The sequence below is a fragment of the Adiantum capillus-veneris genome, chromosome 16 (assembly GCF_014529385.1).
Source record: "Adiantum capillus-veneris isolate H3 chromosome 16, ASM1452938v2, whole genome shotgun sequence".
Taxonomy (NCBI): domain Eukaryota; kingdom Viridiplantae; phylum Streptophyta; class Polypodiopsida; order Polypodiales; family Pteridaceae; genus Adiantum; species Adiantum capillus-veneris.
Genome location: NC_140946.1, coordinates 85,949,941 through 85,976,011, shown reverse-complemented (window position 1 = coordinate 85,976,011; position 26,071 = coordinate 85,949,941). Strand labels below are relative to the sequence as shown.

Genomic DNA, 26,071 nt, shown 5'->3' with positions numbered 1-26,071 from the left:
ATGTATCCGTGTGTGAGAGATTGGGGGCAGCGGGCCTGGTGCACTTGGTAATGCTGCCACAGTGAGGCAGCGGCAAGTGCTACAGCCTTGGCAGCGTGCAGTCGCAACAGGTCAGCTACAACGGGTTCAGCAGCAGCAGCAGTGGCGCGCGCAGGGGGTGAAATAGCAGCAGCAGTGGCGCGCACAGGGGGCAGCAGCAGTGGCGCGCGCAGGAGCAACAGCAACACACAGAGAGAGAGAGAGAGAGAGAGAGAGAGAGAGAGAGAGAGAGAGAGAGAGAGAGAGAGAGAGAGAGAGAGAGAGATTTTTTATTATCATCCTCGACGGTCAAATATGACCTATGGGACCAAAGTTACATGTGATGTAGTATGTGTATGGCTGATGAGTGACTCTCGATGCTCCAAAATTGTGGTGATGAGAGTCGCAATGGAGAGCCCACACTCTGGCTGGGAGAGGAAAGTGTGTAGGTCTAAGTCATGGCCGAAAATGTGAGAGAAGCAAGGTCGGATGTGACCAAAAGCTGAGCTCTCTAGTAGTGTATGGTACTCACACTCTTGAACTTGCAATGAGCATAATGTGCAGAGTCGATTTGACTCTTCTACATTGTCCCAACGCCCTATCTCGCATCGAAGGGAATGGGAGCTAAGCCGAATGGCTGCGATAGTGCGTATCGCCGACAAGGGGATAGGTTCAAGCATGTAAGTGTGAGTACGGTTTCCTCTTTCAACGAAGAACATGGTTTTGAAGTTGGGGGCAATATGGGTGGTGTAATGAATGAAGCGTGACCCACCGCATTTCTCCCAAGCCATAATACATTGGCGTTGTAGAAAAGCTTCATTCACCTGGGAGTCAATTGAAGCATCATGTAGCAAGTGTAATGCATCCCATCTCCCAAACCACTTCTTTATGTCTTGCATCCATCCCGTGCTCAAGATCTTGCTTTTATGCATCTTTCGAACTTTTTTGCCTGCTTCCCATGCAATTGTAGGAAGTCGATGTGAGGGGTTTTGACGCATCTTTATCATGTACTTCACAACCCTTTTCATGCTCATAACCTCAATTGGAAGAGATCCCGACTCAGAAGTAGGAGCATATATGGTGTTTGTGTCTTAAGTTGGAGAAAGTTTGTAAGAAACGCTTTGGACATTCTCAAACTCCCAGAGCTTCAACCCTCCATGTTCCTCCCTCTGCTTCAGTTCCTACTGATATTGTTTGGCAGACAGTAGGTCCTAACCATTCCTTCCGTCCTCGTCAGCATCCCACCCCACATGCAGCCCCCAATGTTCACTCTCCTTCTCCCTCTCAAGTTTCTGCCACTCCCTTAACTCCAGCTTCTCCTCGAGTCTCATCAAAATCATCCTGCCTGGCCAAACAGTGCCAAAATCCAATGCCTGGAAGAGTTAGATTGACTGCTAAACCCTGCCGGAAACTCGAAGCAAATACTGGAGGGCATGATGAACTATGATGACAGTAAAGTGGATGCCCAGGAGCGAATTTTTGAGCTTTTGAAGTGCATAGACAATGGCTAGACAGTCATACCAAGTAGTACTTAGTTCTGCTAACTTTTCAGGAAAAACGTAGACTTTATGATGTTTAAAACTGAGTATTGTTGCTTAAATCTATTTACAAGTTCTTGAATGCTTGCTCAAATTTTACACTCTAGAGAAGGCTCATGGTAGATTATTTCAAAGAAATTCCTGCTTGCATGTGGTGTTCCCAGGTTCGGTGTCACTGCAGAACCAGAATTCTTTGGGTGGCAAGAGTTAACAGCAGAGGATTTGCTATTAATCATTACATCAGATGGCATTTTTGAGACAATGCGCCCGCAGGATGTTTGCAACCTTCTCCAGGATAAGTATAATTTAATCAACTCAAGCCTTCTTGACAACGAGTTAGCAGATTCAAGATTATCTTATGAAGCTTTAGCTATTACTGTAACTGAGGCGGCTTACAATAGTGGAAGTTACGACAATCTGGCTGCAATCGTCTTCCCCTTAGCCTCTTCTTGTAAGCCCTTGCAACTATAGATTGGCCTACATTGGTGAATTCAAAACCCAAGTGCTAAGAATCTTGTTTACTAGTGTTTTTGATTTGTAAGCTATAAGATTTTATTCAGGGGTCTCAACTCTATTTTATTGGATTATGTGTTTTTTTTCAAGGTTATCTTTGCAACCTATTCAATTAAGATGAACCTTTTTCTTTTAATGTTCCTTTTCTCCATTTGAAGTTGTAGTAAGCTGTACGAGCTAGCTTTTAGATACCTAACGGACAGTTGAAGAGGTTTGGTAGGCTTTATGCAGATATTGCAGGGAATGATCAGGGTAGTCAAACTTTTGTACAGATTGGCACCACCTTGGCTGTCCATTTTTTGATGCACTACTGAAGATGATCTGCCCACTTTTGCTGTCCTCTATGACAGGTTTTGGTGTAGGAAGCCGGAGTAGCAATCAAATTTTCCAAAGACAATCGACAAATCTAGATGTGGTTGCATGTCAGGTCGCACGATGTTCGAATATACCAAGCTACTTTTATCTTCTTTGCCCAAGAATTAGGCAAAATAGAGCTTGTAGGAGGAGTTTAAATTTAATCCAAAAGCTTCATTATAGGTTCTTAAGGGACCCCTCTCGCATAGAGGTTAAGGTTAAATACAGAGTCATGACCTTCTTCAAGGTGATAGCATTTGTAGAATGAAGTTCTCTTGTGGCCATCTAGGCTTGCCAGGGCATCATGAATGATTCAGGCCACCTGTGTACAGATGACCTTTTTTTTTATCATGGCTCTGCTTAGGATCGATCGCTGATGGTTGTAACCTCCCCATTATGCCAGAAGACAATTAAACCCTGGTGCCTTCTATACTTCCATTTTAGATGCTTTTCCCAATAGAGATGACGTAAGCTTGGAGCTTAAGGGGAACTGAAATCCCGGAAGTGGATAGATTGCTAGCCCGTTTTGACTAATTTTTGGAAAGTGTCAATAAACTTTTCTCACTATGTTTCTTAAGGATTTTCTTGGATGAGTAGATGCTGGTAGGATGTGAATTTTTGCATTTTGAGACAGGTGGACACAATGTGTTCAGTGCAGTAGGGATCTTTCTCTTTGATTGTCATTCACTTATAAAATGGCTTTGGCCAAAGTGATCAGTACTTGATGTGCATCTTGGATGACATAACTACACTCTTTGAGAAAGATACATGGGCACATTATGATAAGACATCAGAGGCTATTATGCTCTTAGAAATTAATAGAGCCTAAAAGGATGGAATTGGTTGGACCTCCTTGAAGTCCACCCTTCTTGTATGAGGCTTTTTCCAGGAGTGCCGTGCAAGGGTTCCTCCACTTACGGAAGTGGTCTTTGAAGGAGTTGCTTTGCAGTTGAAAGATGAGTGAGACACCTTTCTCAAAATCTCTCTATATTTTGTTAACTCATCGCAGTTTTTATCTTGAGAGACTGAGTGACGATATCACAAGATTGCAGCTGCTTTTAGCGGTGGATGGAATTTCAGTGATGTTGAGCTTATTCGAAGAGAATGCTAAGTCTACATTTGAGGCAGTGGAGTTCTCTTAACTGCTGCTACTGCAGGTGCCAAGATCAATCAGGAAATTAGGTAGTTTTATTTAGATGAGACATAATTACTGATCAGTCTCTAAAATTAAGCTTCTGGCTGTCTCACCGTACATTTTGCTGACACCAAGGCTTATCATTTTCTTTGCTGCTTGTGTTCAAAGATCAATTTTTTTCTGAGTCTTGAAGCCATGTGGGAGATTGTCTAGGAACATGTTTTAAATGAAATCGAAGGAATTTGGACAACAAGTGTAACACCTGCTTTGGATTCTTAGCTCTGGCTGCAAGGACTTTTAGACCCACAGAAACCTTGAGCAGCTCGAGAAGTCTGAACGAAATCATATCGGATAAGGTAATCTCACATCCATTGCTATGCATAAATATTTGAGGGTCTATTCTCTAGTCTGGAAGTTGTATTGAAGTAATGAATTGTTTACCTGCAGTTTTCTACCGGTAAAGAAGCTCCGATTTGCTATCAACTTATTGACAAGGCACGGAGTGGAGTTGTTCTACCACTCGAAAATTCAGTAGGACCTGTTTCTAATGTTGGTGAAGTTTACGTCATGAACAGCAGTGCTTTAATCAAAGACACAATTGAGATTGGTGATGTGTACAAACAAAGCGCAGGTGAGCTAGCTAGGTAATGTGAATCAGGAACTCAAATGTCACTTTTGTTTCTTTTACATATACCACTAAAGACTTCACTAACAACTTTACTATTCTTACAATGAGTGTATCTCGTTTTTTTTCCTGACGTTTTTGCAGGATCAGCTGCAACCCTGGATATTTATCATGAGCATCTTATCTGCTTTCGACGGCCTGTGCTTTCAGACGAGGACGAAGCTTGCTTAAATCCAGAAACATTCTCTACCTATCTGAGGTTGATTGAAGCAGTGCCAGTGTTAGAACGGAGTTGTACAGAAATGAATGTATCGGACAAGGTCAAAAGCATGGAGTTAGACAATGTCTACCCATATACAAGCATCCATCAGAGGTATTTCATGCAATTTTTCTCATTCCCCTCTTGCCAGGTATGGCTTAGTAGAGGCAAGATAGATCACATGAGCTGGTATAGTATTAGGGACACTGTCAGATAGACCTCTATCATCCGTGAGGAAACCAGTTTCGATGATTTCTTGCAATTTGCATCAAGTGTTGTAGCCAGCAATTGTGGTATACCTTTGTGAGGAAAAGTGTAAAGAATACAACTGTAAAGACTGGAGACTGATTCCACGGTAAGGGATGACCCACCTGGAAAGGTGCTCCAGCTGTGGCATAGGTGGACTAGAGTACGAGGTGGACCAGAGCACTAAGGCGTAGCCTTAGCCTTGTGGACCAGGGTGCCTAGGTGTAACTGTGTGTTCCGGCCCTATCTTATCCTCAGCCTCTGGTAGCGGTTAATACAGCAAGCCACTCAGATATTTCCATGGGTATATCTTCAAGGTTAGGTGCTATGAGAAATATCAGTACTTTGAATCAGGAGTCACTCAGTCGCTTGGACAGCCTAGATGTGGTACCTTCTACTCTCCTTAGGGTTGGTAGTAGTCTCATTCTCAATCTCTGTCTTATTCTCAGTCTCAGTTTGAAGTCAGCACCTCAGTGCACTTGACCATTGCACCTTAGCCACTGCACCCCGTTGTACCTATGTCTGGGTCTTGGTTTGGAGCTGGAGGTGTTGCTAGCTTGTCGTTAGTCTTGGTCTTGGTCTTGTAGACTTCTTTTGGGCAATGCAAGTTCAGCAAATGTGTTATCTCTCAAGTTTTAAGTGTTCATCTGCTGCGCTACGTGGTTTATCTTGTTTGTCTACTGTGCTGTGTGTACGTTTACTATCTTACAGTATACCTTGTGATTGAGTGAGGCTTCAACATACTTCAGAGAGGTGACCCCTTATCACAGAGGGCACAGTACTCACTTATGTGCTGCTGGCTTTTTCCGCAGCCAGTGGGACCTCTGTGAAGTCTCACTCTTGAGGTTTTGAGCTAGGTGCTTGCTTCAACGCTCATGTATGACCCATACTTGGGCATAGTCTAAGGACCCTTGGGTGAGTTCACTCCTCTTAGGAGCGTTGTCAAACTTTACCACCAACGTTGTTTTACCTTGATACCCGACCAAAGTTCACAATCGCCTCTCAGGTCCTCCTTGCTCAGCTCAACACATTTGTCCTCCCCTAGCCATGCTTCGCCACCCCAACCACATGGGGAGCAAAACCCTAGCTCTCCATTTCTTCCACCTCCACGATGTAATGAGCAAGGCCCCCAGCAGTACCGAATTGAGTCGAAACAGCAAACACTTGAACTTGAAAGGGAGAACACCACACAATAGATAAAAGGCACAGAGTGGCAGAGTTCCACTTCCAGAAGCATTGGCCCCTCAACTAGGCATCCCTTTGCGGTATTTCTTTATTCCATTAGACTGTAGTTGAAGTTTACAATTTCGAAGAGCCATGCTCTCCCTCTGAGTCATCACAGAGTCGTCCTCCTCTGGCCGATCCGTGCTCTAATGGCACCCCTGGCCTCTCTTTTATAGGCACAGGTCCAAAAGCACACCCATTTTTTTTTTCCAGAAGTGTAAAAGCATCAACTGTCGTAAAAAACTGATGCTCTAAAGCACTGAAAGTCAACGCTTTCATAATTGGTGCCCAACACCACATGAGCACACCCGTACAATCAACGTCAGCTTGCATTTCACGCCATGATTCCCATTGGGATTCCTGCCGCGTTTCATACTGTTGTCAACTGAGACTTGGTTCCTCCATTCTGGTCCAGCTCTATCTTAGCTTGTTGTCTCCTCTCGCCATAACACATCAACATGGATTCAAAAGGGAAGCTTACAATTATATCCTCTTAGATTAATGATGGTTGCGGTAGGCTGACAATATTCTGCCTAGAAATTTCGCTGCATACTAGCAATTGATGATGTCTACTCTTTCAAATTTGCATGTTTGTTTGAGTATGAGAGGTGAAATGATTTTGCAGCATCTTGTCTCTATTCACCAGTAGCGGTGATGCTGATGATTGACACGATGAACTTAGTGCATCTTGATATCTGCTAGAGATGGGTGAGATCTAGATGTAATGGCTACATGATGCAAGCGATCATAGTTTGTGTCTGAGGTATTGATTAGGACCAAGATGTGTATGTGACTTATGACTGTGACGTAGTGCATCATGAGTTCTGTCTAAATGAGATGACTAGATGCTGATCTTAGTGCATCAAGAGTTCTGAAAGGATGAGATGACTAGATTATGATTCTAGTGCATCAACAGTTCTAAATTAGATGACATGACTAGATTGATTGTTTGCATCTGAGTGTTTAGTGTGAACTATGTGAATGTAGATTGTTATCCGAAATCTAGTGTGGATTAGGATATGTGCAGATGCATGCTTTGTATGTACTATCTCGTGGGGATGGTCATTGGCATGTCTACATGGAGTGAGTGTCTACTGAAGATTTGGTTTATGTCTAGTTTGCAGGTGCAATCATTTTTGGGGGGTGGGCAGGGGGGGGGAGGTCACAAAGTGATGATGTGGCATGACTTGACATTGACCTAAAGAGGAGCGAAAAAGCTGAGATGGAGCTGAACGAGAATGGAGATGTGTGGATGCATGCTTTGTTTGTACTATCTTGTGGGGGAGGGTCATCGGTATGTCTGCACGGAGTCCGTTTCTATTGAGTATTTGGTTTATGTCGGGGGAGACTCCCCTTATGCAACATGCATAAGGGGAGTGAGTGTCTACTGAAGATTTGGTTTATGTCTAGTTTGCAGGTGCAATCATTTTTGGGGGTGGGAAGGGGGGGGGAGGTCACAAAGTGATGATGTGGCATGACCTGACATTGACCTAAAGAGGAGCGAAAAAGCTGAGATGGAGCTGAACGAGAATGGAGATGTGTGGATGCATGCTTTGTATGTACTATCTTGTGGGGGAGGGTCATCGGTATGTCTGCACGGAGTCCGTTTCTATTGAGTATTTGGTTTATGTCGGGGGAGACTCCCCTTATGCAACATGCACTGCACCAGACTCGACTGCTGAATTGGCCAAAGTCAATATTAAGGTTCTCACCTTTAGGTGTCACCTGCACATCTCTCTTGTGGGGGATGGTCATTGGTATGTCTGCACGGAGGCAGTGTCTATTGAAGATTTGGTTTATGTATGGGGAGACTCCCCTTATGCAACATGCACTACACCAGATTCGACTGCTGCCGAACTGGCCAAAGTCAATATTAAGTTTCCTACCTGTAGGTATTTGGTGCATTTCTAACCCTATGTGCATGTGGACAATCTGTAACTCCTACTGCTAGGGTTTAGGAAAGCTTAGGAAGTGTTCTGGCACCCTTGTGAGCCTGTATGGCAAGACGTGCATGTCCAAGCTTTTCAGATATCTGCTGACCCTCTGATTGCAGAGGGCAGTATTAGGTGTCCCGTGGGCAATGGCCATCGAAACTGGACAATAGCTTCTAGAGTGAACCTCGGTAGTTTTTAAAAGCATGTGAAGCTCCTCTATCAGTAATTTAATTTATTGATAGGTGACTTTTAAATAAACCTTTAAAAATGCCAGTCGTGGAGTTCCTTGCTCTGCTCGACTAGTTCGCTTTTACCTATATAGGTGAGCCAGGGGCTCACCAATGCATCATCAGAGCAGCACCCAGCATGTTCAGCCAGTGCCCCTTAGACCCAGCTTCTCCCTGGCGTTTGCAGATCCTCTGACGATTCCCATCTCCAACAGCCCACCAGCGTTATCATCCCACAACATCAGCGTTTTTCAGCATTACCTCAGATCAGTCATTTCAGTGTTTCCAGAATTCAGCCCTTGGCCTCAACAGCGTTTTCAGTTTTCAGCCCATCTGCACCATCAGCAGATTTGGTCGCAGTTGCAGATCTAGACCTAGTTCTCCTAGCATTTTCAGTTTTCAGCCCTTAGCCTTGCAGATCCAAGCATCCATAGCAAGATCCCATTAGCATCTCAGCATCTAGATCCAATTACCTCTCTATTGCTAGAGAGGGGGGCCCTTGGAGGGGGGTTCGGGGCCCCATATGGTATTAGTCTTCTCGGAGACAGCTTGCAGACAGGAGATCAGATCGGAGCATCGAGGACGAGATGTAAGCCAACCACTGGCCATTTTGAAAGCCTTAAGTATAAAGGTCAAAAAGCCTTAGTTTGAACACATTATTGGAGGCTTATTTTTTAGGAGAAATAAGAGATATGCGTGTATACGCTCAAGGGGCCCAAAACTTACATTGTGTTCCTCTTTCTTTGCTCTTTCAATTAAGTGTAAGCATTGCAAATTTTGTTGTGGTTCAGGACTACTTGTCTATGAGCCTAATCTTCATATTTGGAGTCATCTCGACAACTAACGCTACAAGGCGATACAGCATGTTGGTATGGACAGATGACAGCATGGTTTCAGTCACATGGTTTCAGCTTGGATAGATTGCCTCCGTTTCAAGACTCCCTGGATGCACCCTCCCTGTCTTTCACACGGACAGAGATCACCACACTCATATGCCAGGATCTGATTCAGCTAGATACCAGGAGCACATGGATACAGCCGACACAGGAGTTGGGCACGAAGATGGCCTTCTACAGAGAGAATCTTCTCCAACTCATGGAGGACGTTTTTGTGACTAGGCTTGCATACATGGATACGCACTTATCTCATGGGATACGATGCGCTATTGGGCAGATACGCACATCCTCACATCAGCTCCAGATCGAGACTGGCCGATTTTGAGGGGTACCAGCAGGGGCCAGGATATGTCACCTATGTCGCTTAGAGCCAGAGACAGCTGCACTACATATGTCATTGCCCAACGTACTATGAGATACGGGGCCGCTTCCACTGTCTGTTCAGAGAGGGTTTTGGAGCATTCTCTAGAGTCATGAGATACGAGGATTAGAGATGTCTATGATTGTTCCTACTAGAGCTGCGTAGACTTAGGGAGAGCTTGCTGAGGACATCAGGGGAGAGACAGTCTCAGAGATAGCTCACTGATTTCTTTACGCCAGCTAGGGGAGAGCCAAAGGAGCAATTTATCACAGCAGATCTTAGAGCCAACCCACACTAGAGGTACGTTGATTGATCGAGCCATTGAGCTAGGTAGATGCAGACGCCGACGACCTCGAGGGGTCTCCCACCATCGACATGCAAGACGCCCAACCAAAGTACTGACCTACAATAAAAAAAATGCCTATTTTGTGGGTTTAATAGTAGGAATTAATTTTTTTCTATATTTTCTCACATTTTCACATATAGAAGGGTGTTGAAAATATGATCTTGAAAAAAAAAATATATTTTGAATTAGAAAAGGGTTCCTTTTAGTGGTGAAAATTTCACAACTAAGGGGTTTTATACATAGTCCTTGAATGCACGTGATATATAGGTTTTACATTTAGTGACCCCGTCGATCCAGAACATAGTATGCCACACAAGAAACTTCTCGAGTAGGTAACCCTTGGGTGTAACCATTTATCCTTGGAATCCATATTGCTCTCTCACCCGCTCGCCGCTGCTCTGCACCCGCCTTGCTCGCTACTGCCCTGCACCTGCTCGCGCGCGCTCTTCACCCCCCCCCTCCCCGCCTCTCTCTCTCTCTCTCTCTCTCTCTCTCTCTCTCTCTCTCTCTCTCTCTCTCTCTCTCTCGTCCGCTCGCTGTCCCCCCCTGCTCGCGGCTTCTCTGCACCCGCCTCTGCCCCTGCTCGCGCGCGCGTTGTTGCCCCCCCCCCCCCCCCCCCCCTGCCTGCCTACTCCCGTCCCGTGTCCTGTTTCCCCCGTGTAGCCTATTTTCCCCCGCGTAGAGAGAGAGTGGGCTTTTTGGCCCTTTTCCCAACGTAGAGAGAGAGAGAGAGGATAGCTCTAGCGTAGAGAGTTTGGTTTTTCGAGCGTAAAGAGAGAAGGAGATTTAGGCGTAGAGAGCGAAAGAGGGGAGTCCAAGCGTAGAGAGAGGAAATCCGAGAGCATAGAGAGAGAATAGGCCTACGCGTGTAGAGAAAGGCGAGAGAGAGAGGAAAAAAAGAAGCCCGCGAGTGTCCAGAGAGAAAGAGCTTGCACGCGTAGAGAGAGAGAGAGAGAGAGAGAGAGAGAGAGAGAGAGAGAGAGAGAGAGAGAGAGAGAGAGAGAGAGAGAGAGAGAGAGAGAGAGAGAGAGAGAAATGAAATGAAATGTTACATTAACGTCTTCAAAAGGCCACCTATGAGACCAGAAAGTTACATTGTGGTGGATCTGATACAAAGTCAGAGTCAGAGTAACAAGATGACAATAATGACAAAAATGAAATGACAAATGTCACAATAAAATACTATGGAATCCTAAACTACTAGGTGTGAACTCAGCAGCTGGCTGGGATAGCTAGATCACAAGAGATCCAGCATCGGTCGCTGGGGGATCTCATCAATCTCCTCCATGGTCAGTAGTCTGACCGGGCGTCGTGCATGTCGAGCCAAAGTGATCCGAATCCTCTGATGCAGCCTCCGCCGATGCTGTGTAGTCATCCGCAGTCGTGGGCGTCTGGATCTTCCCAGCTTAGTCGCTCGGTCGATCAGTGTGCCTCTGGTGTGGGACGACGAGCTCTGCTGTGGTAGTAACTCCTCCGGGTGTCCAGTGGTAGCTCTAAAGAAATCTGTGATCTGTCTATGGGACTGGCTAGCCTCTCCTCTCATCAGGCTCTCTCTGTGTCTGCGTAGCTCGAGCAAAAACAAACCCAAGCATCTCTGATCCTTGTACTGCATGACTCTGGAGAATGGTCCAAAGCCCTCTCTGAACAAGCAATGGAAGCGGCCTCGTATCTCGTAGTAGACGGGGCAGTGGCATGTGTAGTGCAACTTTGTCTCAGGCTCGATGTCACAGAGGGGGCTTGTCCTAGCCTCTGCTGGTACTCCGATGTATCTCCCAGTCTCGAATCGCAGCTGGTGTGAAGATGTACGTATCTTGCCGATAGCACATCGTATCTCATGAGACAAGTGGGTGTCCATGTATCTGGGCCTCGTCACAAAACCATCAACCGTAAGCTGGAGGAGATGCTCTCTATAGAAAGCCATCTTCGTGCCCAACTCCTGTGCTGGCTGTATCCATGTCCTCCTGGTGTCTAGCTGAGTGAAGTCTTGGCGGATGAGCCCGGTGATCTTGGACTGTGTAAGAGTCAGAGAGGGTGCATCCAGTGAGTACTAGAAGGGAGGCAATCTGTCTATGCTGAACCCATGCGCCTGAAACCATGATGTCATCTCCCCATACCAGCATGCTGTATCTCCCTGCATGGCTAACTGTCGAGAGGACTCAAGTGCAAGGCAGGCATATCTGTCTCTGGGAAGTTCCCACATGCGGTGTATGAAGGAGACCGATCTGGTGAGCGCCTCAACCACTAGTGGGGGGGCAGCTAGCTCTGCTCGAACAATAGCACGTGGTACTGAGGCCTTGGCTCTAATGAGCCGCGAGATCATAGAGACCAGAGGCTTCTCCATGTCCCCCCATCCATCACTGCGGCCTGTGCTCCCGTGATGATCTAATGAAGGTCCCCAAATCTCAGCTCCATAAAGCAATGCAGAAGCCACCAGAGTGTCAAAGAGCCAGAGCTTTGTTCGAGGCTCCTGAAATTGAACCTGTGAACACATCCTTTCCAGCATACCCAATGCTGCATGGGCTCTGGTGAGTCTAGTCTCTATTGCCCTCCTCAATGAAAATGCTGGCCCACTAAAAACCACTCCGAGGTAAGTGTATGCCTCTGTATATTCCACAGTCTCCTGGTCGTATGTGAATGCTGGCGCTGACCTCCTGATCCATTGTGGGTGGTATTAAATACCATGACCTTGGTTTTACCAAGGTTGACGGACAAACCACTTTCCTGAGCAAACGTATTCAAAGCATCCAAGTGTAGCGCGGATAACGTGTCGTGCTCTCTACAGTGGGTGGTCCTCAGTGCAATGTGCGTGACAATCTCACTCAAATAGATTGAATCTCCCTCAAATAGATTGAATCTCCCTCAAATAGATGAACAGAAAGGAAACAATAGACGTCAACAGAGCTCTCAAAGACACAACAGCAGAGCAGAACATATGACTCGACTATCTCAAAGACTGATACAGACTCTGGCGTGGCAGCACACTCAACTCCAGCCCAGGACTCTCAGGTACAATGGGGTGTCGAGGACCAGATGTGCCGGGATGGTGCAGACGTGCTCTGTGTAAGACCCACTCTAGACGACTACTACGTACAAAGATAATGCCACTGGCCCAAAACGACTACTCATATGTACAATCATCAAGAGCCACCATTGGCTCATAAAGAACATCATCTAAGTCTATCCCCACTGGGTGGCGGTGGTGACCTGGCCACGATGTCCACTAGACCACCTTGCCACGTGTCTCTGCCCAAGTGTGAACCGACCAGACCAAAGACCAAAGACCAATTGACCAAAGCCCCAATTGTAAACTACTGTCATATGAAAGTGAAAGTGACACTGTAGCAGGCTACAGGTTGCCCGCCACAAGACCGCTGCCCGTCCCGGAGAGCGGAATTGAAGAACTGAAATATCGATCTACTGTTGGTGGTCGGATGATGGAGGAGGAGGTGGAGGAGGCTGATAGTAAGGTGGGTAAGGAGATGGAGGCCAAGTGTATGGTGAGGGGTAGTGGCCCTGAGGAGGGTACATCGGGTATGGAGTAGCCACCCCATGAGCAGCAGGCTGCGTCATGTGAGACGGTTGACTGTGAGTAGGTGGAGCTGGTGGAAACCCAGGAAAAGACTGCGCAGGCTTCGAGGGTGGAACAGGTTGTGGGAATCCCGGGAAGCCGTAGAAGTGCTGAGGAAAGGATGGAGACTGGGAGGGGGAGGCCATAGAGGGACCCTGAAAGTGTGATGAGACCGATCCTGTTGGTTTAAACTCCATTTTGGTAGGATTTGCTTTCTCTGCTGTTTGAGAATCCCCTGAATGTGCTTTAGCAACGTCTGTGTGTGTCGGTACCTGTGTTGCCATAGCAGGAACTTGCTGAGAAACCGGGGTTGTAGTTGTAGCTGTAGCTGAAACTGCCTGTGAAATGGCTACAGCTTGGTATTTTGCGCAAGAAGGACATATTGCATGTACCACCGGAGAGAGGTCTTGAACTGCTGCGGTCATATCATTTGCCTCTTTTAACTGTTTTTGTTGAGTGTGGACAATATGTTTGAGGTCCACTACCTGTTGAGTTAAGATTCTTATGCGATCTTGAGCTGTAGCAATAAAATTGTCCCTATCCATCGCTCGTTGAAGATGTGTTTGCACTTCCCTTGTCATACCGTCAAAGCAAGCGCGATGCATACCGTTGGTACCTTGCAATGAGAGGGCTGCATTGATAATCGTCGAAATGGCTCTTCTGTCTGCCTCTAAAAGTCTGTCGGCCTGAGGCGCAAAAGTATCATACATGTCATGCTTGTCAGATACAGGCGTCCCAGAGCTAGATGCCCCCGCAGTATCCTTCGGTGCCCCAGCAGTAAGAGTAGTACGTGGTGCTGGCGACACAACTGGAGGTTGTGTTTTAGTGACTGCAGCACTACTCACAAGAGGTGGTGTGAAAGTGGAGGTGGCCACAGAAGTAGACACACTGCTGGTGTTGTAGTATGGACGTCCGAGATTTTGACCTGTGATTCTGAGAAAGGTAGTGTTGCCAGCTGCTCAGATGAATCTTTTTGCACCTTTGCCCTCTTGCGCAAGATGCCTTTACCTTTGGTCATTTTGAAACGTTCTTGCTCTTTTGGATCATCTTGCAGGGTGAGAATTGCTTTTGCATTTGTCTTTTGCTGCATAATCTGTACTACCCAATACATAATAGGCGCTGCATAGCAATTGAACCTTTCCGCTTTGCCTTTACGCTGATTCCGAAAACGCTTTGCCCTGTCCTGTAGCGCTTTAAACAACAAATTGTGAAATGGGTATGGCAGGCAGTGGTATAGACAAAAGAGAGCATCGCATATTGCTGGAGAACCTGGAGAAGATGGAACGCGTGTTCTTTCAGGTGCTCGCAGTAAAAAATAATAATGTAACACTGAATACAATTGCTGACTCCTGTGATAGTCTGGATGTGAGTCCAGCAAAAGTTCCTGACAAGCATTCGCAGTTTCTTCTGGTGAGAGATTCGAGAATGTTTTTGTTGCGGGCAGAGGTGCCAACACAGTGAATATTCCCATAGCCTGTCCTATATCCTCCGCTGTAAGTGCAATATCATTCAGCTTTGGAAAAGTTAGCAAGAGGGAACATAGCTTGGCAGTAGAGATATTGGCAGACAAATCCGTCTGAGCCAAATTTTGAAGACCCAAGTGTATCAGTTGCTGCTGAGAGAACACATCCTTGAGTGCTGGATTCGGAGCCTGTAAATGATATATCATTATTAGAGGTACCTTGGAGAGGGCACCAGACGGGCGAGGCACCTGGAGAGTGGTGACCCTGTCAGCAGTGACTGACTGGGGCGACTCTTGCTTTGAAGATTCCTCTGAAAGCTGCTCTGAACTAGGAGTGTAATCTGACTTACTGTCAGACTAGGAGTGTAATCTGACTTACTGTCAGAGCTATCCTCAGAGGCCGAGGACTCTTCCTCAGATTGGAGATGCTTTTCTTTATTGCGAGTTCTAACCATCTTTATCAAGTGTGCCTGAGAATCTATACTGATTGATGAGTCCCACTATAGCAGGAGCAAAAGGGCGAGACCCGCTTCGGTACTGGATGATAGACTGAACAGAGTACCAAGGCTATAAAGGCTCTTTGCTTTTGGGGTTGGCTTTTTGCATGCTTTTCGCAAGTAAAATATGCCCTTGGTGAGAAGTGAGAAACCGCCCAAATTGCGTTTCACAGATCCGCGGCGCTTGCTTTTTTTTTTTTTGAAAGGCGAAGGGCGAGGGGAGGAAGGGCTAAGTCTAGGACCAGGGCTAGAGGCTAGGGGCGAGGTCGAGAGGGTGAAGAGGAGGGCTAGGGCTAGGGACGAGGGGATGGACAAGGCGAGAGGGTGAGGGGGTCTAGGGCGAGAGGCGAGGGAGTGGTTGAGGACGAGGGGCTAGGGGGCGAGGGCCAGGGCGAGAGGGTGAGGGTCTGGGGGCGAGGGTGAGGGGCTAGGGGCAAGGGCCAGGGCGAGAGGGTGAGGGTCTAGGGGCGAGGGCGAGGTGCTAGGTTTTGAGGGAGTGGTTGAGGGCGAGGGCGAGGGCGAGGGCTAGGGGCCAGGGAATAGGGGTTGATGGTGAGGACTAGGGGGCAAGGGCGAGAGGGCGAGGGTCTAGGGGCGAGGGATAAGGAGGCGAGGGCGAGGGGCTAGGGGCGGGCTAGGGAGAGAGAAGAGGGGCTAGGGGGTGAGGGCGAGAGGGTGCGGGTCTAGGGTCGAGGGGCTAGGGCGAGGAATAGGGGTTGAGGGGCTAGGGGCGAGCAAATAGGGGGTGAGGACGAGGGGCTAGGGATAAGTTAGGTCAAGGGCAGGCCAAGGCTAGGGCGAGGGCGAGGGGGAGGGCGGGAGTAAGGTCAAGGCTAGGCCTAGGGCCTAGGGCGAGGAAAGCGGGCTGGGGGTTGAGAGGATAGACAAAGTTGAGGGTATAAAAATAAAGAGGGAGTTTTAACACGTAGGAACTATCCCAGAGATCTTAAAGATTTAGCGATAACCAATACACAGACTTGATTAATAGAAAGCATGGATAATTTCGAGGTACTGAGAAAGAATGAGCAGTGGATAGAACGCGAAGTACTTTCATAAATACCCCACTCAATGAAACAAAGGCATTTATCCATATCAAAGAACTGTGATTCACTTGAGAGGCAAAAGATGAGAAAAGGTACTGAGTCGAGATTGAGGACTGAGGGGATTTGGTTATGCCCAAGACCGACAGGGATTGAAGACAGAGAGAGTGAAGGATAGAGTTGATCCAAGTCCAGAATCAAACCTATGAGCTTAACAGAGTCTGCAGAAGGAGAGCTGTCTAAGGAGAGGGCCTAAGAGATAAGATAAAACGGAACAGCAAGATGCGGAAGATAGTGATTCCGAGGATAGTGATAATGAGGCTATTTAAAGGTTCAGGGTCTGCGAAGCTCAACACTTGATTGTCGCGCGGTTAGACCCTTGAGCGGCTTCTTAAGCATGATAGCATTTGATCCGAGATCCATTGACTAATGGCAGAGAAACTCCTTCGGGAGAGGCTAATTGTACAGCGCCGTGGGGTAGAATCTCCATCACCTTATATGGTCCTTGCCATGCTGGGACCAACTTCTTTGCTTTTTTCATTAACTTGTCCTGATAAAGTAGCACTAGTGCTCCTTGTGTTATTTGCGGCTTCCTGAGATGGCGATCATGCCAGGCTTTACGACGAAGCTGCTCTGCTTCTAGAGCTAGTGAAGCCAAACCTCGGCTTTCCTCCAAAAGGAAAAGACGAGAGACTGATGCCGACCCCAAATTTCCATTGGCACGAAGACTCCCCACTCGCGGGGATCCTGAGTTGAATTCAAAAGGTGCTATCGCTTCCAACCGGAAAGCCAATTGAAATGGGGTGTGATTGGTTGTGGCTTTGAAAGAAGTTCGATAAGCCCAAAGTGTACCGTGGATAGCTTGAGCCCAAGTCGAGGGATGAAGATGACATGCTTTCCGCAGGAGTGCTATCAGAACCTTATTAGTGCTCTTTGCGTGCCCGTTTGCTCTAGGGTAATAGGAACAAGATTTTCTGTGGAAAATCTTGTAGTTGGCCAGCAAGGTAGAAATTGTTTCATTCACAAAGTGACTACCCCTGTCACAGGTGATTTCCAAGGGACATCCAAACCTGCACAAAATATTTTTGTAGAGAAACTTGGCTACCGTAGTGCTAGTGCAATCCCTTGTTGCAAGTACCTCTGCCTACTTTGTTGCGTAGTCGGTAGCCACCAAGAGATACTTCCGATTGCCTGGTTGGGCAGAGGGAGTAATTGGGCCTACAAAATCTATGCCCCATCTCTCAAAGGGTTGCCATGCCATAGAGACCTGAGAGGACGGTTTGACTGTTTGCTTGGTTTAGGGCCACAGCGTTGACATACATCACATACCTTTACATAGGCAATTGCATCGCGGAAAATATAGGGCCACCATAAGCCACACTGGAGAATCTTTTGTGCAGTAATATGGCCAGAGTAATGGACCAGTGGGACCACTATGGGCATCCTCTAAAATATACTCGACTTCATGAGGGGAGACACACCACCGCAGAACACCATCCTCCCCTGATTTGTATAGCTAGCCCCCAATGAGAGTGAAAGGCCTAGACTTCAGCAACAGGTGTCTCTTCTGCAGGGGAGAAGCATTCTCTGGGTAGAGGCCGCTAGAAAGCAGATGCAAAACATCGCCGTACCATTCCGGTGTGGTATCCACCTTAAAGAGACTGCTATCAGGAAAGTCGTCAGCAACCCTTGTTGCTTCTTCACCAGTGTGAACGCGAGAAAGGTGGTCGGCAAGGACATGATGTTTGCCGGGCCTGAGTACCACTTCGAAATCGAACTCTTGAAATAAGAGCAGCCATCGCCATACTCTACCTGCAACCTACGGCTTGTTGAGCAGATATCGCAGCGCATGGTGATCAATAATAACTGTGAAGTGGACCCCTAATAAGTAGTGCCGAAATTTTTGCAGAGCATACACAATAGCTAAACCTTCCCTTTCTGTGGTGCTATAGTTGCACTCTGCCTTGGTGAGTAGGCGACTTGCATAGTGAACAGGGCGATCCAGGTTATACTCCTTACTAGGTTGAGTCAGCACCGCACCCACAGCCAGTTGACTGGCATCTGTATGCACATGAAAGGTGAGAGACCAATCGGGAGTTACTAAGATAGGCGCTTCAATGAGTCATTTTTTAAGGTATGTAAAAGCTTCAGCCTCCGCCTTTGACCATTGAAAGGGAACAGTAGCACTGGTTAGGCGGGTCAGGGGTTGAGCCACCTGTGCATACATGCGTATAAACCTACGATGATACCCTGTGTGGCCTACAAAGCTCTGTACCCCTTTTGGGTTGATGGGAGGTGGTAACTTTAAGATTGCCACAATCTTCTCTGGGTCAGGCGCTAAACCTTTAGCAGACACCACATGGCTTAGAAGTGTGCCTTCAATAACCAAAAAATGACATTTGTTAGGATTTAGCTTTAGGCGTGCCTCTCTGCACCTGAGGAAGAGAGCAGAGAGCTGAGCGAGGTGTTCCTCTAGTTTTTCCACTGGGGTTGAACATTGAGCACCTGAGAAGGTCGAAAAATCGTCCATGAAGATGCGAAGATGATCCGTAAGCAGAGGACAAAAGATGAGATATACCGCCCTATTGAAAGAAGGTGGGGCATTTTTCAACCCAAAAGACATTCGAGTGTATATAAGAATACCCCAGGGAGTCACAAATGCCGTTTTGAGCTGATCACCTGGATGGATGCCCAACTGATTGTATCCACTAAACCCATCCATGAAACTGTACAATACATGCCCTGCTACATCTTCGAGCACACGCTCAGTGAAAGGTGTTGGGAAACCGTCTGGGATAGTTACCTTATTCAGAGCACGGTAATCGACGCACACCCGGATTTTGTTGGATTGCTTCTTAGGCGCTATCACCATGGGTGATAACCACTTAGAGTGCTCCACAGGTACTATGATCCCTGCCTCTTGCATTTTCTCTAACTCTGCCTTGACCGCCTCAGCATACTTCGGGTTGAGCTTGTAAGCTCGGCCTCTTACAGGCTTAGCCCCTTCAACCAGAGGTATAGTGTGGACACCCAATTCTGGTGGAATCCCCTCTAAATCCTTGTAGGACCAAGCAAAAACATCTTTAAAAGAGTGGATGAAAGAGACTACCTCATTGAGTAATGCGGGATGCTCCCATAACCAAGCTGCTAACAGTACGTGCTGAAGGTTGTCAGGATCACCCAGGTTGACTTCTCTGACCGGGTGTGGGGGTGTAGCTGGAGAGGGTGCTTCTGAAGATGCGAGGTGAGCTGCCTCTTGGAGCTTCAAGACATCATGTGCAGGTGTTTGATGGATTGGAAACTCTACATACTCTTCTTGTAACCATCCCTGTGGGAGCTCCTCGAAGGGTAACTCTTCAGATGCAGACGACATGACAGAGTGCTTTTGAAGGGGGTCCGACTTGGGAGATGCTCCAGGAAGGGGGAAATCTTTGGTGAGTGCATGCAGAGGAGATTTTTTCCCCCTTCGGTGATGTGTTATAGGTTCCCCAAGACCGAGGGCTTCCATCGGCGGGTCATTCGACGCATGAGAATTTAGGGCTGACACACTTACTTCTTCGACTATTGTACTGTCTGCTGTAGGACTTTGGACATCAGTGTCCTCCTGAGGATTTTGAAGAGAGAGTGTTGCTGGCGGCACATGTAAGTTTTGAGTAGAGACCATGTAGCATGGCATCGAAGTGGTAGCTTCCAACCACTGTAGCAGGTCCTCGTCAGACCCATCAGGTGGGATGGGCTGCTCAGGGTCGGGGTTGGATTGTACTGTCAATGAGCTGTGCTGAGCCACTGGATCCATCCCTCCTTCAAGCCGGATTGGTTGCATTTGGGAGCTGGGAGTGTGTATCCACATGGCGTCGTTTCCCCAATCATGAAGTGCCTTAGTATGCCGGAACCATGGTCTACCAATCAGCAAGGGAAATCCTCCCTCTACCTGAGGAAGACTGACCACCACAAAATCCAAGCTAAATGTGAAGTCTTGTACCTTCAAAGGCACCTTTTCTACTATGCCCACAGGATAGACTGTCCTCTGGTCTGCCAATGTAACAGTGAACGGAGCAGGACGAGTAGGCTGCAGACCTAAGGCTGACACGGTAAATTCAGGCATCAGATTGATTCCAGACCCACCATCCACTATGACGCCTGAGAATGACTGCCCAAGAATAGATACAGTAAGACTTGGACTTTTATAGTCGGTGAGGGGAGCAGCTGGATATGAAATCATGAAGGACTCCAGGGGCTGCACAGGTAGGTGCCCGCCACTAGGCCCTGTACCAGGGTACAAAGATTGAATTATTGAGAGGGTGTCACTTCTAAGAGTTGCATCTAGCCGAAGCATCTCATAAAGAGATACTTGCTGAAAGGTGTTCTTCAAGATTGCTTCCGCAGTGGGCCTAGCTTCTACAACCTGGGCCTCCTCGGAAACTTTGACCTGTTGCAAGTGAGCTACTGCTGCCAGGAAGGCTCCATCAATGTCCGAAAGCATAGAGATTGGCCTATTCTTTGCACCATTTACGGGTGCGACATTTTGAACAGGTTGCTGAAGTGTTGGACCTGATGGTCCAGTTGGCAAACTTAAACCCAGGGTGGCTCTTTGTGCTCGAGTGAGCACCCCAGTAGGCTCTGCTGCTTGTTGTGGCTGAACTGTATGTGTAGCAGGTGTTGGCTGAGGGGTGGTGTTCACTGTGATTAGATTGATTTTCGGGAATGTAAACTCTTGTGGATTTTGACTTGGGCCTGAAGATGAGGAGGCCCTTTGTTTGGGACAATCTTTACTGTAGTGGTCCTTAGACTCCGGACAATGTCTGCAAGGAGGAGACCCTTCAGGTAAAGGACACTTACTTTGGTAATGCCCATATTCACCGCATCTGTAGCATAGGATTGGCTGATTTGACGGACGAAACGGGGGACGAGGTGGTCGCTGCTCTTGTTGTTGCATGGTGCTGGAGGTTGAGGTGTAGAAACTTTGGGGAACTGAGGGAGTACTGGCACGATAAAAACTGTCGGGTGCAAAGTTGTTGTGCACACCTTGCTGCATAGGGGGTGTTGTTAGCAGAGGAGGCAAGGGGTTTTGATGGCCGTAGGGTGAGACCATGTTGGATAAAGGTGCTAGCCCTTGTTGGAGAGGACCTAGATTTTGTTGTATTTGCCGCAATCCTTGGATATAGTAACAATCCTTATCTTCGTGCCCAGATTTTTTGCAGAAGTGGCAATAAGCCCGAAGGGGACAGTCCTGTGGAGGATGTCCAGGAGAGCGACAAGAGCTGCACCATACCATAGCTTTGGTCTCCTGCTGAGACCGAAGCTCTTCTAGTTCTCTTTTGATTTGATCAAAAGCCTCCAGGTGCGATGGTTTCTCTTGTCTCAGAGAGATTGATTTCTCTTCTTGGAGGGCTCGTTGTAGTTTGAGGGCTTCGAGTTCCCTGCGCAAGGAAGTCAAAGGATCAGCAGGACTTCCTTCGGAGAACACAGAGGGAGTATCTATGTGAGGAGAGTTGTTGAACAGCTTCCTAGCCCCCTCTATTCTAGTAGCAGCTGCGATGAATTCCTCGAGAGTGGCGTCAGGTCGAAGGCTCTCCCGGAGTTTTTGCTGAGAGGTTTTTGGAAGCGCCTTCTCCACCCACTTCTTAACCATGAATTCACCGGGTTGCTGGGGAAGCTTGGCAACCAAAGACTTGGTTTTGGTCATAAGCTCCGCAAAAGTCTCCTCTGGCTGGAGCACCATGTTGGCCAACTCATCCAACACTTTCTCTTGGTAGTCGCCCGGCGTGAAAGCTGCACAGAACTGTTGTCTTAAGTCTGCCCAAGTTGCAAAATGATTCTCTGCAAGTTGGCTGTACCATTTGTCTGCTAAGCCGTCCAAGGTGGAAGGAAAAAGTACCAGATAAGCATCTTCCCTGTTAAGACCACGTCCTCTACAGAGAGATACGAACCTCCGTGCATGGTCGTCCGCATCTTCCGCGGAGAGTCCTTTGAAGGTGGGGAACTTGATGTTTACCTTGGCCAACACGCTAGCCAACGCCTCCATGGCCCCTTGTTGCAGCAGAATAGGGGAGAGCTTTGCTGGAGAAGGTGATTTGGAAGATGTGGAACCTGATGAAGGAATGGGAGATGAAGGAATGGGGGATGGAGTATGTGGAGGTAAGGTTGATGAGGTTAATGGACTTCTACTAGATACCACCGGGCGTCTTCTGTTTAGTGCTTCAGAGGGCTCAGTAGTGCGCTTTGACGCTCAACTGACCGCCTTGTATGTGTCATGCAGTGAACAGTGAAGAGTGCTAGAACAGGTGAGGATATGACTAGGCCACCTGGCCCAGGACCAGTACTAGACCACCTAGCTGGCAGGACGAGGAGGGCTGGACCAGGGCGAGGACTAGACCAGGATCCAAGACCAAGGACCAGGGGCGAGGACTAGGACGAGGACCAAGACTTGGACCAGGGCGAGAGAGGAACAGACCAGACTTGCAGACGATCTACACAGTGTGAGCAAGTGTGCAGAGAGCCAGGTAACAACCGATTAGCTTCACGATTCTATCCCCACAAGAGTGAGACTTCCTTTGAAGTCCCACCGTGATCGCCAAAATGAGAGCACCTGTAGCGCGGATAACGTGTCGTGCTCTCTACAGTGGGTGGTCCTCAGTGCAATGTGCATGACAATCTCACTCAAAGAGAGCGAATCTCCCTCAAACAGATGAACAGAAAGGAAACAATAGACGCCAACAGAGCTCTCAAAGACACAACAGCAGACCAGAACATAGACCTCGACTATCTCAAAGACCGATACAGACTCTGGCGTGGCAGCACACTCAACTCCAGCGCAGGACTCTCAGGTACAATGGGGTGTCGAGGCTCAGATGTGCCGGGATGGTGCAGACGTGCTCTGTGTAAGACCCACTCTAGACGACTACTACGTACAAAGATAATGCCACTGGCCCAAAACGACTACTCATATGTACAATCATCAAGAGCCACCAACGGCTCATAAAGAACATCATCTAAGTCTATCCCCACTGGGTGGCGGTGGTGACCTGGCCACGATGTCCACTAGACCACCTTGCCACGTGTCTCTGCCCAAGTGTGAACCAACCAGACCAAAGACCAAAGACCAATTGACCAAAGCCCCAATTGTAAACTACTGTCATATGAAAGTGAAAGTGACACTGTAGCAGGCTACACCAAGTGACGTTGCATCCCCTCCGGAGAGTTGGAGATCAACACAATATCATCAGCATATAACAATAATGGAATCCATGTGCTTGCCAACTGTGCACCTCTATCACCATCTCTCTCAATGTAGTCAGAAACCTCATCCACATACATACCAAATAGAGTAGGAGAGAGCGGGCAGCCCTACTTTACCTCAATAGTGGAGTGAATTGGTGTGGATAGACCCTCTGAGGTGCGTACCTACCCCACTACTGACCTGTATAATGCCATGACCCCCCAAATGAGCTCTGTGGGTACTCCCATCTGCTGTAATCTGCGCATCAATCTAGCTCTAGGCACTGTGTCAAATGCTTTGCGGAAATCCACAAAGCTACAATAGATCCGTCTCCCACGCGATCTACCCTCCTCAATGATGGCTCTGAGTGTCAAGATATGGTCAAGAGTAGAAAAACTCCTCTTGAACCGTGCCTGCGTGGCTGCGCGTATCCCCTCCCTCTCTGCCCATCTACTCTGCTGCTCCTCAAGAATAGATGCGTACAATCGTGCCAATGTGTGTCCAATCATGATAGTGCGATAATTCCCAAGCTCCATAGGGTCTCCCGACTTGAAGATAGGTACAATAGTAGATAGGCTCCAAGTATCCGACAAGCCCTCACACATGGCACGGTTAAACATCACTGCTAGAAGCTCTGCTAGTAGATCCCTGACATGCGTGAAATGCTCAGCCACTAAACCATCATGATCGTATGCTCTCCGAGTCCTCATCCTGTCAATGGCTTTCCTCACCATCTCCGCGGTGAAAAAAGCACATGTGTGTGGGCATGGATCGAGAGGGGCGGTTGCTCAGGAACCGTGTACAGAGATGATGCGTACTGGCCCCAGTCCTCTGTAGAAGTGATGGCGGGGGGGGAGAGTGCTCTTGAAAGAGGCGCCATGCCTCACGTGAGTCCTGACTCAAGAACAGCTGATATAGATCTTGCTCCGGCCGAGCCAAAAATGCCCTCTTCTTCCGCCGCACTAGGCGTCGGAAGTCAATCTGTGACTGTCTGTGAGTGATGTCCCCCAAAAGCACCTTCCTTTGAAGTCTAGCTCTAGTGTCCTGGCATTCCTCATCATATCAACTGTTCTGGGGCATGCTCCCCGAACGGCGTCTCTGCTCAGGCTGGGTATGTGGGTATGCCTCTGCTGTTGCATCATGTAGTGTCTGTGTCAATATAGTAGTAAGCTCCTCCAGAGGTCGCCCTGGCTCCTCTGTGCATAGGCGTCTGTAGATCCCATCTATGTATATAGAGTCTGTCTCCCCCGTGAAGGTGTAGCGAGTAGGGGCTACTGTCCGTAGCCTGTGTGCTACACTAAACTGAAAAGAGATGGTCATTGACACAAGAGCATGATCCACTGCCACACCAACAGGTGTGGGTCCAACCGTGAGGTCTTGGATACTAGAGATGAGGCTCGGCTGTGCCATGACATAATCCACTGTGCTGGCTCCATGTCTGTGTGGAAAGCATGTAAAACCCCCTGAAGCGAGAAATCTCTGTAGGCCATTCAAGATGGCCAATCCATGTGCCGTCCCCATGTCTATCAAGTGTCGTCCATACTCAGTGTGTTCTCCATCTTGTGATAGAACCTCTTCTTCTCTTCTGTGCCCCTCTCCCTCTCCTGCTGTGGCCTCTCAAATATGAGAAAGCAAAATGGCAAGGACGACCCGGTGGAGGATGCCATCCAAAAATGCAAAGGAGAATTCAGCGAGTCCATCAGCAAGATCAATCGCCACCTCTTAGGTACTATTAACGAACTCGACGCACGCGTGGCAGTACAGGAGAACACGATACATACACTCAAGGATCGCGTGAAGGCCCATGATGAGGAAATTGCACTACTCAAGAAAGAGCTTGCAAGGGTGCGATGGCAAAATGTCCTCGAAGAGGGAGAGCTTCAACCCTCTGTCATTGAAGAGCTTAACATGATTAAGGAACAAGTACGAGCCATCAAAGAAGGTGGGGAGCAACAAAAAGAAATGACGACCTCGTGGGTAGATGTCATCACAAAGACCCATTAAAAGGAAGAAAAGGCCGAAAAATGGATCGAGATTGTCAAGAAAGGAAAAGGCAAGGAAACAACCGCCACCCCTATGCCAACCATCATCAACTTGACACTAGAAGAAGAGCAAAGGAGAGGTGTGCGGGCCTTACATGTAAGGGTATGTGGCCTCAGGGACCAAAATAATGTGGATAAAGAGGTGAAAGAGTCATGACTCTAGTGGGAGTCAACGAGCAGACGCATACGAGGGCTTGGAGAGTGGGCACTAAGAAAAGTGGGAGCAATGGAGAAACCTCGAAGGAAAGGGCACTCATTCTCCGCTTCCCCTCCATGGAAGCGAAGAAGAACTTCTTAAATAAGAGACAGACTCTAAAGAAGACTGGCACCTTTCTTGGAGATGACCTCACCCTCTCGTAGATTGCTCATATGCAAGAAGTAATGCCGGAAATTAGAGCAGCAAGAGAAAAGGGGAAGATTGATTTTTACAGGGATCGAAAGGTGGTGGTATTGGAGCAACGCCCCGCATGACGGTGCGAGACCTATGGGACCACACTAAAGTTGGCACCCTGGAATTGTAATGGGTCACTCCGTCTTGATGTAGAGGCCTTTGAGGATAGTTTCACG

At 47.9% G+C, this 26,071-nt stretch overlaps 1 protein-coding gene across 15 annotated transcripts in view; it reads left to right on the top strand.

Moving 5' to 3' along the window:
* Positions 1-26,071, top strand: part of LOC147439388 (uncharacterized) — a 258,172-nt gene that overhangs the window by 58,173 nt on the left and 173,928 nt on the right. For all 15 annotated transcript variants that reach the window (XR_015184590.1, XR_015184591.1, XR_015184592.1 and 12 more), the window contains 4 exons: positions 1,721-2,007; positions 3,838-3,914; positions 4,006-4,189; positions 4,328-4,556. Coding sequence is in view for 12 of the 15 variants with exons in the window: in XM_086485235.1 (XP_086341361.1) it covers positions 1,721-2,007; positions 3,838-3,914; positions 4,006-4,189; positions 4,328-4,556 (777 nt within the window). In the remaining 3 variants the exon portion in view is untranslated. The remainder of the gene's footprint in view (positions 1-1,720; positions 2,008-3,837; positions 3,915-4,005; positions 4,190-4,327; positions 4,557-26,071) is intronic.